This window comes from Anser brachyrhynchus (genome assembly GCF_964034855.1).
Source record: "Anser brachyrhynchus genome assembly, chromosome: Z".
NCBI classification, from domain to species: Eukaryota; Metazoa; Chordata; class Aves; order Anseriformes; family Anatidae; genus Anser; species Anser brachyrhynchus.
Genome location: NC_137697.1, coordinates 62,057,868 through 62,072,363, shown reverse-complemented (window position 1 = coordinate 62,072,363; position 14,496 = coordinate 62,057,868). Strand labels below are relative to the sequence as shown.

At 36.9% G+C, this 14,496-nt stretch overlaps 1 protein-coding gene across 1 annotated transcript in view; it reads left to right on the top strand.

The window, feature by feature from the left end:
• The window catches only part of HSD17B4 (hydroxysteroid 17-beta dehydrogenase 4), a 64,583-nt gene extending 50,785 nt beyond the window's left edge, over positions 1-13,798 (top strand). Inside the window, exons 21-24 of the mRNA XM_080573577.1 lie at positions 1,085-1,174; positions 2,886-3,024; positions 11,453-11,580; positions 13,379-13,798. Of these exons, the coding sequence (XP_080429703.1) occupies positions 1,085-1,174; positions 2,886-3,024; positions 11,453-11,580; positions 13,379-13,468 (447 nt within the window). The 3' untranslated portion in view covers positions 13,469-13,798. The remainder of the gene's footprint in view (positions 1-1,084; positions 1,175-2,885; positions 3,025-11,452; positions 11,581-13,378) is intronic.
• The last annotated feature ends 698 nt before the right edge of the window (positions 13,799-14,496 follow it).

Genomic DNA, 14,496 nt, shown 5'->3' with positions numbered 1-14,496 from the left:
CAGAGTTTTGGGAGATTTTCGTACAGATTTTTTAGCAAGCTTCATTGTGGAATAACAGTTTGAAGACAAACTATGGTGCTTAGCAGGATTATAGAAAACCATGTTGTTTCAACAGCTGTTTCGCTCAAAGCAGTTATGCAAAGGTGTTTTTTTTCTTCTTATTGTAGCTTAGGTTAGTCAACAATTAAGCTATCTGTACTTGTAGCCCACACAGGTTAAATCAAACTAAAAGTATGCATTTAACTTTGATATGGTGGTTTAAATCCATTTTCAGCACTGCCTGAAGTGTGATGGTGGTGACAAGCTGTTAGGCTAGGCTTGCGTGGTCTTTAATATACAGACAGTCTTTTTGTGTTAATTTCACTTGTGATAAGCTAGGGTATGATTTTGCATATTATTCTTCTATTTATCATGTAACCTGTAGCATTGTCAGTGAATCATTTTGCTGCTGCCTTGTTTGCTCTCAAATGGTCAAAATGGTTTGTATGTCAGTCCCCTTTAAAGACACAGTGCCAAAATGAAATCCAGTTTCTTCTCTGACTGAACCATTTCAAAAAATAAAACTGAAAGGAATGCAGATATTCTTCCTCCTTTCTCCTTGCAATCTTTCTGATCTTACGGTGTTTATAAAATCGTTTGTAATGTAAGTTGCAGTGTAAGATGCCTAGAGATACTGAAACTGTAGATGAACCCTTGTCAACTTCATATGTCCATCAAGGAAAAACATTTTAGAAGTGTGTTTTCATCAGAGCTATTTGGGAAGTAACATTAACAGTTAATTTATAACAGATGAGATAATTTTTCAGATACATGAAGTTTTTAGATAACTTTTTAAACAGAAAAATTTCAATATTTTTTGGAATAATTTATCAAGAAGCAGTTAGTTGTTTCATTTACAGAGATTTTTGCAAATGGTATTATTACTAATTTGCCTTACAATGCATTCATGGTTATTTTTCTTTTTTTCCCTGGAACCTTTATATTTTGCTTTCTTAATCTCTGAGTTTAAAATGTAAAGAACGCTCCTTCTAGTGATTTTTTGCCAATTAATTACCTCTTAAATGTAATTTTTCCCCTATCACAGGTCAAAGAGACTGGAGACATTGCTATCGCAGGGGGCTATGTGGATATAACTTCAGCCATCGATAAGCCTTTTGCTCGGGAGCCTTTGAAGGTAGGGGGAAGCAACAGAAGCCTTGATTTTTAAAGCAGCATGGTTAAGCTTTATTTTTGCAAAAAAAATTATCATCTTATTCACAATAATTAAATGAGTGTGAATTCAGAAAGGTGAACACACACTTCGTTTATTTGTCTAGGAGCTCATGGATCTATTTTGGGGAGAAAAAAACACTAACATTTTAGGATATACAGAATAGATGATGCAGTTTGAAATGCTTCATACCAGTTGAGCTGTAAAGTGAAGAAAAGAATATGTGAAAATGAAATGGTGTACTCACAGAAAAGAGCAGTTTTGTTATTTGAATTATTTTGAAACAAGACTCTGAGTACTGTTTATGCATGTCACCTAACACACTGCACTTTGTAGTGTGTGTGTGTGTAAATTGTCATCAGTTACACACAGATGGGGTACTGGACTTGCCTCAAAAGACAAAATTGCACATGCAGTGCTGAGGATTTTCAGAGTTCTTAACATGGTCTTGAGGGTGCACAGTACATTGCCCTAATAAAATTATTTTATTTATTTATTTGTTTGTTTGCTCCATTGATTTTTGTCTGCAAAGGATGAGATGAAACTTTAATGCATTGAACTTTATGAAATACTGAGATAGCGACATTCATATAAAGCTTGTGATATATTCCTGGAACCTGTTTCTTTTCACTGGTTGTATTTAGTCCTCTGACATTCTGAACTGTTGCCAAATCTATGTTTGAGATTGAAACATTTAAGCATTAGAACTTTTCAGTGAAATAATTACATGGGTTTATTTAATATTAATATTAATAAATTAATATTAAGATGAGATTTTTTTTTTTTAATTTAAGCTTACTCTGAGAAATTAAGGTGCTTTGGCAGAAGTCTGACTGTCTAAGGCAGTCGTCCACCAGGGGAAACCTATCTGAGTGAGTGTAGGTTGGCAAATTTAGATGTCACCGGAAACCATGTTATATCATGGAAAGCGTTTGTTAACCTTAACTGTGGAGATGACAAAATTGAAGTGTGAGGAGTACTACATCCAGGTGTATGGATGGGTAGGTACAGCAGAAAAAATAAAGCTATGAGAACTTCTTTGCTTCAATTCCAGTTGGATGAAGAATATCACTGATATAGCTTCCTGAAGCATAGTATTTTATCCATTAATTGAAGTAAAGCAATGAAAGACTTGCAAAACATTACATGTTTGGAAAAGTTAAAAATGTGAATGTAACTGTTCCTGCTCTTAATTGATAAGAGTTCTGTGATGCGCTGAATTCTGACTGTGTTCATAGTGCAGCCTCTGAAAATCTTTCGCATTCTATTAAAGTAACATACTGGTGAAAACATCTTTTATGTTCTAAAAACTAACATGCTATTCAGTCTGGAAAAAGTGGCAATGGTTATCCTCTAAGTGGAATAAAGGACAATTTAGAAACTGCTAAGGAACCCTAATTATAAAGCTTATCTTAAATTACAGTGATAAATGACAAAAACTGTAAAAGCAAGAGTTGAAATAATTCTCAAGTCCATGAAGCATTTTCTGCTCGAATGTACTCTTTAATGCTGACAATTGCTATAAGTAATTATATGTGGTGGAAGACATCTCAATTACTCTTAATAATTCTGCAATAGAGACTTTTCTGGACACAATGCTTGAACTGATAGTCATATTTTTTTCCGTTTTGAACAGAGCTTTCAATTTTAAATTCTTCATACTCTCTTTTTTAAGACTGCAGGGCTGCAGAGTGACCTTGTGTTTGAAGAAATAGGCCGTCGTGTCAAAGAGATTGGAAATGAATTGGTAAAGAAAGTAAATGCCATATTCCAGTGGGACATAACTAAAGATGGAAAAACAGCAATGCAATGGAGTAAGTCATAGCTTTTGTATAATGTCCTGATGCATTTTTTTAATGAAGCAAGATTAGTTATACTTCTTCTAATTCAAGTGGTATATTGAAAATAAGCTTTAAGTAGTAGATGAATCTACTAAAAATCTGACTGTTTACTGAATACACAAGTAACAAGGATGTCAGGTAATATTCAATAATGGAAGTTACTAAACTTTCTAAAACCCATGATTATTCTTTCCCTCCATCCCACTGTTGTGGATGTGATAGGGAAGTAAGCAAACTGCTGTATGATGCTTAGTTGCTTTGCAGGTTAAACCACAACATAATTAAAAAAACAAAGCTAAACAGAGACAAGCATTCAAAAGTTTTATTTTCTATGTTAGTCAATTTCGTCCATAGAATTTCACTTCTCTAAACTACATTTGAATTTGGCCCAGTGGTTTTTTAGTTGATCTTCTGTGTAAACTAATTGTAAATCAGTTTTCTAAACATTATGCTAATTTAGCTTATAATAATTTTGAAATCTCATTCTTAAAGTAAAATTGTTCTTTTGAGATCGACATCCCATGACATAAAAGCAGAGAAAAATATGAAATTAAAATTAATTTAGAATTTGGTTCTTGTAGGTGAATATTGCATACTCCTTCACTCTGTGTTTAGAGTTCTTGACATACTATAATTGGAACAACTGAAATGTCAGGAGGTGGATTAATTTGGGAGAGTTTTTTGTTTTATTGTAAGCTTTGAGTTATTGCTAATTATTTCATTATCTATCTTCTTTTTAAGCCTCTACTTCTAAGGGCCTCCTAGGACCTTACAAGTAGTGCTTATGGTACTCTTGGGCTACCTGCTAGGCTCTTTCCTTTATTAAATGTGTTACCTAGTTGTACTGGTTTGTCTTCTGATCTTTTGACTTGTAGCTTTTGCACAGCTTAGTGTTGTTGTGAAAACTGCAGCAAGTGACAGTGCTAGAAACAATCTGGGCCCTGCAGCTCATTGATGTCTCTCTTGATAATTGTAGCTCCAGCATCTTCTGCTAATGTCCTTGAGCTTTCCAGATCTGTGAGGAGCGTGGGAGGGAAGCAGATGAGAGAAAGCAGCAGTATTATGGACTGCTGTAAAATCAGTATTATGGACTGCTGTAAAATCCTTCCTCATCTAGGCAGTCATTCTAGTGTTTCCCAACTTTTAATTTATATTTGCTTTTAGTGTTTTAATTGTGACTGTAGCCTTTTGATCTCTATTCTGCACAGTAAGACAAGATTATTGTTTATTACTTTAAATTAAATAGGATTTGTGAACTCTGTTGTTATGGAGGCACTTATGATGATAGTAGTAATATTAGTAACACTAGTCTGTTTAATCAGCAGTGACCTTTACTTTTGTTTAGCTTTCTGTAGATGTGTGAAACTATGGATATAGAAACACTGATCTTGTACAGAGGATATGAAATTTTGGATAGCTCATTCAGTATTTGAAAAATGTTGAACTGTATACGTTGACATTTGATCTTAATTAGTGTTTTTTTCTTTAAAGAAACAAGCTGCTCTAATTTAAGAGGATGCTAAAAATGGACACAAATCAATATAGATTTTGACAGTATCAAGACCATAAGCTTAGCAGTGCTGGATCTGTTTTTTAAACAGAATTCTCATTAGAGACCCCACAGCTTTGACTTCAGCTTCTCCGGCTAGCTTTAGTACCTAAAGTATGCTTTGGTCTCTCCTGCATATTTATTACTGTACAACGATTGCCTCTGTTGTTTTCAGTACTTATAAAATATTTATCTTTGTTTAGAGCTAAGCTACTTAATTTCAAGTTCTCTTTCCTTAGAGAGAAGACATAGCCACTGAGATTTATTGGCTGATAGTTAATGGCTCTCTAGAACAATAGTCAGGATTTTCCCCTTCTGTTGCTTTTCATCATGCTTCTGAAGGCACTGCTGAAGGCAGAAAATACTTCTGTTCCTTTCCAGTTCTTGGAAAAATAAAACTTTTGTAGAAGAACTGCGGAGAAATCATTATGTGTGTTTGATTGTGAATGCCACTGAATTCACTGGGAAATTGCTTAATAATTTATGACATGAGTGACTCTGGGCAATGAAGAGTGGGTGACACTTAGTTCCATTTGCTTTGAGCCTTGTATTGCAGTTACTTATCCTCTGTGAGGCAGAATTTAAAAACAAACAAAACAAAAAACAACATCAAAAAGACACACACAAAGTCTTGACCCCTTGATAGCTTTCTCCTAAGGGTGGTAGGGCAGTCTTAAAAAGCAAGGCAAAACTCATACCACAAATCACAGACTCTCTAGCTTTTGGACTACTTGCTATTGAACTGTATGGAGTTTTTGTATGTCATTTTGGGCTTTTTTATTATTACCCTGACAAGACAATCTTATGGAGGATAATAATTCATAGGTGTTTTATTACCTTAATGTAACATTTATGTATGCAATTAAAAACAAAATTTGAAAGATGGCTACTGCTTAATCCCCTGAAACTGTTTAATTCTGTTTTTCCACTAGGTGTGCAATACTGAAATTTTATGTTTGAGAAACTAGTTGATTTTAAAAAGGGACTTCAGCTTTAAGTTTCATTTAAATTGTGTGCATGCAATATTGAGGAGTACCATGCTTGTTTATCAGACTTTCATTTTTTTGAATGGATGAAGTCAGCTGTGTAATGGCTAGGGGAAAAGCCGTCACCTGAGACATCTTCAGCTGTTGCTAGCAGCTGTGGCGCTGGTCTGGCAGTGTGAGAGCTGCTTGACCTACCAAGGCCACCGGCAACCTGAGGAACTGTTTAAGCACTGACATAGACACACCAATTACTATCAAGCTGGCTGCTGCACTGGTACTGCAGCATGCAAGTTGCAGTGATGAGATGGTAGCTCTAGCAACAGACATACGGGAGGCTTGTGTCAAGTCCATTTCCTGCTGCATCAGACAGCTGTAGTGTTTGACTTTGTCTCATAAAGGTACACTTTACAATAAGGCACCCTCTGGTCTTAAATCCTTTTGGAAAGCTAGAAATGTTCTGCTCTGATGGTTGGAATCTGCTCTGGCGTTCAGCTTATTTCTTTCATTGCTAGTTTATGTTCACTTGTCTGCACGTTGGTGCTGTAGTCTCAGTTGTGATCTGAATATTCTAATCTGGATATATGTTGGGAAATGAGAAAAATGATTATACGTGTTTCTAATACCTTTTTTTTTCCTGCAAAAAAGTGAACAGGCAAAATTCTGGGGGTAGTTTTCCCTGTCTGTAAGGAATGAATTTATTTCCCCTCTTCAAAGTACCGATGTATATCGTTGTTTTGATCAGTGTTCACCAGAAAGGAACACTTAGTTTCTTAACAAGCTTAAAAGAAAGGAAGCGGACAAGGTGGTGGTGGGGAAACATGTCAAGTAACAGGAGATGATCCGTCACAAAAAAGGTAGTATTGGTTGTTACAGAGTTCTTCTTTTGTGGATGCTGTGATTATTTTTTTTTCTTTTTGCGTCTTCCGTAGCAGATATAGTGATACTTCTTAAAAGAATGAAGTGGAAATGGAAATCATGGTTTTCATGTTTCTAGAAAAGAACATAATATTTGATAGCTCCTCTTTAAAAAAAAAAAAAAAAAAAAAGTAACATGTTTTAATTTGAGATGGATTAAGGATTTGATGTGATTAAATATAATTTTATGCTTGGTACCATGATCATGCAGTATTTACAGACATACTTGTGCTTGGAGAGTTTACAATTAATTTTAGATGTGGATTGATAAACAGCGTCCTTGAGATTTGGATGTGAAGTAGAGGAGAACAGGGCTTGCAATAATGGATTATGTATTTTATTCAGAGTTCTTAGAATTTCCTGAGTCACAATTTTTTAACTCTAATTTCATGTCTTCTCAACTTCACAATGATGAGACTGATTAATCCATATAGTTGATGAGATATATCAAAACTGCTTTTCCAGCCGGTGCTTAGTAGAGGAGAAGAGGGTCTGTTGTGTCTTACGAGATGTTATGTCAGGCGTTTTCAGCATCTGGCGTCCCTTCTGGAAGAATCTGGGAAAGGTAGGGACAACCAAGAATTTAGAGCATGCATAGTGAAGCACAAAACGGGACTCATGGTTTTGTAGACACCAATGTCATTGAAGCAGAAGGGGGAAGAAGTGTTCTGGTATTGGAATGGAGATTCCCCTGCAGTCTGTGGAGAAGACCATGGTGAAGCAGGTTGTTGTCCTGCAGCCCATGGCGTACCCTGGCAGAGCAGATTTGCACCCTGCAGCCTGTGGAGGACCCCATGCCACAGCAGGTGGATGTACCCTGAAGGAGGCTGTGGCCTGTGGAGAACCTACACTGGAGCAGGTTCTCCTGGGGGACATACAGGGGAGAAGAGTGAGGTGGAAGGAGAATCAGAGACCACAACCCCTATTCTCCATCCCCCAGCACTGCTCAGAGTCGGGAGTGAGGTTGAGCCTGGGAGGATGAAAGTGTTTTTTGTTGGGATTTTGTTTCTCGCTATCCTACCCAAATTTTAATTGGCAATAAATAAAATTAATCTTCACCAAGTCAAGTCTGTTTTGCCAATGATAGTAATTGGTGAATGGTATGTCCTTATCTCAACCCACAAGCTTTTTCGTATTTTCTTCCCTTGTCCTGCTGTGGAGGAGGAGTGAGAAAGCAGCTGGGTGGGCACCTGGCAGCCAGTTGAGCTCAACTCAGGACAGCAGGGCTTGCTGATCAGTGCTTTTTGTGTGGCTCAAACTGAGCTCACTTAGGTTACATTGATATGGTTCATCACACTGCTAGTGTTTGAGTAGAGATATATTTTAAGAGCTCCTTGTCAGTTAAGGCTGGTTAACCTTAGGAGTTGTTATCCCCTGTGAAGCTTCGTACTAGTCTGGACCTGAGTAACCCATGGGAGCGACGTTTAAAGGCTTACTTATGATGCTAGACTATATAGTAGGTGTTTGGGATTAAAGGGATGTTACACAGCTCTTACCCACAATCACAGAAGGTACAGGAAAACTGTAGTGGCCCTAATCACTTGCAAACATTTTTTGCTCTTTTTTTCTTTAGCAAATTTTCATCACATGAATACTGTGAAGCTTCACAACCAAAATATTTAAGAACTTTTTTTTTCTGGCATATGTGTAGGGGAAGGTGATCTGGCAAGAAGCAGGACTCATCTGTTTTGTTTCACTAGCTGTGAAGAGTACAGAAATAAAACAAAAAATACATACATGATTTTCAAGAGGTCATCAAAGTCTACAGTGTTACTTAGGTTTATTTGTAACTTGGACAGTGATATCTTAACTACTGATATGATATAGTTCTTTTTATGATGGACATGCAGATTGTTCATCTTGTGCTCAGTAATCTTTTTTCTTTTCTTACTGTCAAGTTAGTGATGTCCATTAAACCAATCCCTAAAATTACAGTTCACCTTAAAATGAAGTGGATAACAATTATCTGTTACGTCACTTTTCTCACTGAACAGGATTGTACACTCAATTCTCTTTCTAGTTTTATTATAACTGGCTAAATATTACTTAGAAGAGATTTCAAAAATTGAAAGGCTTAACTGCATCAGACAGAAAAAAGCTATTGTCAATCTGTTTAGTTCACCTTAACCTTTCAGAAATATTACTTGAAAAAAATAAGCATGAGGCAGTTTATGCAGAAATGAATCTCCACCATTAGACAAGTGTCTTAAAATTTGGCAACTAAAAGAAACTGTTTGGCAATCTTAAGTCTGTGATTAGAGATGTCATGTCCTTTGGTAATGATCTTGTTTTGTGCTTAAAAAAGAGGGGGCCAAAAGGAAAAGGTGCAAAGGGAAATGCTGGGTATTTGCAAAATCTGAGAGAGTTGGCAGAGCACATCCTGTCAAAATATTCTTCTAAACAAATGACACAATACTGGATAGTGTTAGCCTTGTAATAGATTATTTTGGCGGGCCACTTGGTGTGGGAAAATAACACTCTGAAGCTCCAGGCACTTAGGAGAATTTTTGGCGTTCCAGAAAAGAACGACAGATGTTTGGCAAGGCTTTAAATGTTCTTTCCACCAAGCACAATGTGCTACATTGCCTGTTGGGCAAAATATGGAAAATGCTACCATGTATTTGAAAGCTACCACATTCATTTCTCTGAATATAGGATGCTAATTTAAAATCCTCAAACTTCACTGCTAATATGAAGGTTTTGCATTATTTGCACTCGTTGTTTCTTTTGACTCTTAACTGTTAAGTGTTTTGTGCTGTTTGCAAGAATTTCAAAATGTCAGTCCTTGCTGTAAATTCCCCTCCCCATTAGCTAGGTTGTCTCTACAAGGCTTTTAGAACTAACCAGAAAGCTGAGATTTCACTGAAAACTTTCATAATAATCCATTTTTTTATTCCTCCAAGAGATGTTTTAGTATTGAGCAATTGTCTCTGTTTTACTTTAAATGGGTATTTTCCTGCCTTGATATATATAAATTCTTTTTTCCTTTCATCTACTAAAGTTCTCATCCAAACTACTAACAAACTTCTCCCATACTGTGTTAAATTATATTGATGACAATGAAATTATTAAAACCAATGTGCATGATTTTTGACCCAGCTACAAAATTACAGTAACCATAAGAGTTGTTTAAAACATTTGACCACTAGAGTGCTCTTTAAAAAGGTGACTTTCACAGAATCACAGAATCGTCTAGGTTGGAAGAGACCTCCAAGATCATCTAGTCCAGCCTCTGTCCTAACCCTAACAAGTCCTCCACTAAACCATATCACTAAAGGCTACATCTAAACGTCTTTTAAAGACCTCCAGGGATGGTGACTCAACCACCTCCCTGGGCAGTCCATTCCAATGCCTAACAACCCTTTCAGTAAAGAAGTTCTTCCTAACATCCAACCTAAACCTCCGCTGGCGCAACTTTAGCCCATTCCCCCTCATCCTGTCACCAGGCACGTGGGAGAACAGACCAACCCCCACCTCTCTACAGCCTCCTTAAGGTACCTATAGAGAGCGATGAGGTCTCCCCTGAGCCTCCTCTTCTCCAGGCTAAACAAGCCCAGCTCCCTCAGCCGCTCCTCGTAAGACTTGTTCTCCAGACCCCTCACCAGCTTCGTCGCCCTTCTCTGGACTCTCTCGAGCACCTCCATGTCCTTCTTGTAGCGAGGGGCCCAAAACTGAACACAGTAGTCGAGGTGCGGCCTCACCAGAGCCGAGTAAAGGGGGACAATCACCTCCCTAGACCTGCTGGCCACACTGCTTCTTATGCAAGCCAGGATGTTGTTGGCCTTCTTGGCCACCTGAGCACACTGCTGGCTCATGTTCAGCTGCCTATCAACCAGTATTCCCAGGTCCTTCTCGGCCAGGCAGCTTTCCAACCACTCATCTCCCAGCCTGTAGCGCTGCTTGGGGTTGTTACGCCCCAGGTGTAGGACCTGGCACTTGGCCTTGTTGAACTTCATACAGTTGGCCTCAGCCCATCGGTCCAGCCTATCCAGATCCTCCTGCAGAGCCTTCCTTCCCTCGAGCAGATCGACACACGCACCTAACTTGGTGTCGTCTGCAAACTTACTGAGGGTGCACTCAATCCCCTCATCCAGGTCATCGATAAAGATATTAAAGAGGACCGGCCCCAGCACTGAGCCCTGGGGGACTCCACTAGCTGTTTAAAAACATGCTTTAAGGAGAGACACAAGTATAGGTTTCTATTTGAATATCAAAAGTTGAATCTAGCATAGTTGTTGAAGAAGCAGACACTGGAAATTATTAGGAAAGTTAGGCTGTTTTTTTTTTTTTTTCTGAAGACTAACGTCTGAGCTGCAGAAACATCAGTGATCTTGGAGAAGGGTAGTGCCGTGCTGATATCTAAGTTTTGTCGATTCGTAACAATGAAAGGACAGTTTTTTTCCAGGTGATGTAGGGATTGTTCTCACTTACATTTCTATAAAACTCTGTGCTTGTGACTGAGGTATGGATTTGTTAACAACTATATTTTTGAGTATCTGTTCTGGCCTGTCTTACCTGCTCTAAAAAATCAACTACAAACTTTCTTAATCTCTACTTTCTTAAAAGAGTTTGAATTTTGGATTTACTACTATTTAATTGCTTACCTCCTAACCTAGAGGATGAAAGTACTTGTTACTATCCGTGCATGATTAACTGTTGCTAGAACACCACAGGTACAAACAGTACTGGAATAGATCTTTTTTTTTTTTTTCCCTAATCTTTTATTTTCTTTCATTAAAGAAGAAGATTTAAAAAAAAAAAAAAAAAAGCAACAATTCCCATTTTCTTCGTAACTTAGTTTGATGTTTATGTTTAGACTGCATACTTTGGAAGTATCCAGTAAGTATACTTTGTAAGTATCCAGTAAGTATAAGTACAGAGGGGAGTGTTCTTTAAACTGAGAATTTCATCTTTATTTTGAACTAAAACTGTCTTTGCTGCTCTTTCTCAGCAATTGATTTGAAGAATGGCTCTGGGGCTGTGTATCAAGGACCCGCAAGAAGTTCTGCTGATACTACCTTCACTCTCTCAGACCAGGATTTTATGGATGTGGTGCAACAAAAGACCAACCCGCAAAAGGTAAAACCTTTGTGTCATGGATGTACTCACTTGCTTGGGAAATTACTGTTTACTTTAGTTCAGTTCTGGATCATGACTGTTTGCATTCCAAAACACTCAACTCTGGATGTTTGGCAGTGCAAACCAGATTCAAATTACGTATAAGCACATATAACCTTGTACTAAATTAGTCAGAAGGCATGGTAAAGAATTTATGCCATCTTTACTTCTAACGAAGACAAAGATATCTCAAATGACATAAATAAAGCCTAGCAGTACAAAGTTATTTTTTAGTTTGTTTTCTGGCACTTCACAATATGATTTGCAAGGTTAGGGTTCATCAGTTTTGCCACTCAGGCTGTTTTGATTGGTTGTGTTACAGGAAGTTGGTATTTGTTGCAGTGCTTTGATTTACTGCCACTACTGCTGTAAAGAAAAATCACTGTCAGTGAATGAATGCAGATACATTGAAACTGGGCAAACTTCACCCAAATTAGGTAGTTTTTAAGGGAAACATTTAAGAAAGACTACTTTCTTAAGTTGGTACTTTCAACTTCTTGGGGTAATCAACTGCTTAAAACTACAAATTTTACCAGTATAGAAATGCCTTGTGTAAAAATAAATTAAACTCTCACAAATTTAACGTCAGCTTACAGATTAAAGCTTGAGGAAATGAAAAGTTTAATCAGCTTATTCTGTATCAAACAGTTTCTTTTCTTTGATCCCAAGCAGAAGTTGTTGGGGACTTTGTTTTTAAAAATGGAGACTAATGTTGGTGGCAAATGTTTAAGTCCTACATACCGCATAAGTAAAAACCTTTGTGACTCTCTATGTATGGCAGGAATAGGGCATAACCAAGATGTTGACGTGTCATCTCCAGAAAGCTAGAAAACAATGATTGCAATTTTAGGCATATTATCTGTTCTTAGGCATTAGTATTTTCTTGGAGTTTCTGTGAATTTTTCATTTAAAGGAGCTCTGTGCATCTATTCTCTGTTGTCTCTCTTTTCCTTGATTGAATGTATTTCAAGTTAATGGAACTATGCAAAAGCGTGTTGTTTTGAGAACTTTCAAAGAGCTCTCAAATTGCAAAACCACAGCAAAGCAAAATGAGTTTAAAAGAAAAAAGAACTAGGTTGAAACAGTGTATGTAGCTCTTTGAACAAGTGACAATATGAATGCGATGTACCAGCGTTTCAGTGAAAATATTCATTGATCTCTGATTCTGCAAATACAACAAAATCTATTCTCTGTATTGTCTATTTTTTGTATGTTGCAATATGCTATGTATAAAGCCATTACATTTCTTCAGAATATGCATGCGTGTGTATTGTGAAAGTTCCCGTTTGGAATTGTTACAGATTTGAACAACTGGATGTCTTTTTCTTTTGGTAAGACAAGGATATGTGAACTTGCATAGGGAAGAGAAGACTGGGAGCTTTATTTTTGTGCATCTGCAGAGTTTTTGTCAGCTTCTGCAAAGAAGTTTGGCTTATACCAGATTACGTTTTCTGTACTATACTTGGGAAAGAAATGGAGGCCACTAAATTTTTGTTTGTTTGGCTTGGTTTTGCTTTCTTTTCTGGTTGGTAAATTAGGTCTTTCCAGCGCTCTAGATTGAAAATGGTGATTCTGGATGCCATTAAGTTGGATCTTAGATTGTGTTTCTTTTAAAAATCCCAAACCAGTAGGAATTGCTCACTGAAGGCTTTCACATAAGCATTAAACAACCACAACTTTCTTTGGCTTTTTGTTTGGTGATAGCAATTCTTTGAATTGTGCAGTTGAATACACTTTTTCCTTTCTTTGCTTTTTGTAGGCATTCTTTTCTGGTAAACTAAAAGTGAAGGGGAACATCATGCTGAGCCAGAAACTGGAAACAATCCTGAAAGATTATGCCAAACTGTGAATTGCTCTATCATCTACCACAGTAGTGAAGAACTTCAGAAAACAGAAACTTCAATTACTTCAGAAGCAATGATTAAAACACTTTGTAGACTACGTAACATTAATGTCCTGATTCATTAAACTGCTAATATACAAGCTGTTTTAATTGCTGTAGACACAATTATGAAATGACCGTAACCTTTAAGTGTTCATTCTTTGTTTCTCAGCATCAGTACAGAATCATACTTTGCTCATTGTATGTCTTTATCTGAATAAAAGGTATGTAGTTCTTACAAAGATGCATATATTTCTATATTAATTCTAATGAAAATTAAATGAATATACCCTTTAATATTTTCTGTGTGTCCGTTAGTTCTCATTTATATCACCTTAGTTAGACATCCTAATTTCTTTGAACATACTGGCTTGTAATTAAAATTAAAATTTTTTATCTTAAACTCCCACAATCCCAGTGAAACAACTGGAAAATGGAAGTCCATTCCATTTGTTTGTGTCTTGTCATTGTTTTTTTTTTCTGTAGAGAAGAAGATACGTGAACTGTAGCTCTGCCAACCTGTTTCAGGCAGTCACTTTTTTGTAAGTTTCTGTTATAATTTACATAGAAATTCAAAAAGGCTTTTTGAGATGGATCCCTCATTATTTTAATTAGGGGTTTTTCACACTGAACTCTAAAGGCTTTCTGTCTTTGTTTGAAAAAACAAGAGAGCATTTCCAAGCACATTTTTACTAAAAGAATTGCTCAAGTACTGCAGAAGATGCTTTTAAAAACAGATTTATTCGTTTATTAACTCTTTCATACTGGGGAAAAATTTGTTTTAATATGGAGCACTAGAAAACAAAGGTTTGTGACTACTTAAGAGTATAGGACAGCTGAAATTAGAAGAGGTAGCTACCCTAGCAATTGAGAGAGTTGCTGTACTGCTCATGGCATGTACATGCTCACTTTTATAAACTGCATCTTTCCCACCAGTCTCATTAACGCTTCTTGCCTGTAAATACCTACTGCTGAGTGAAGACAAGGATCGTGAG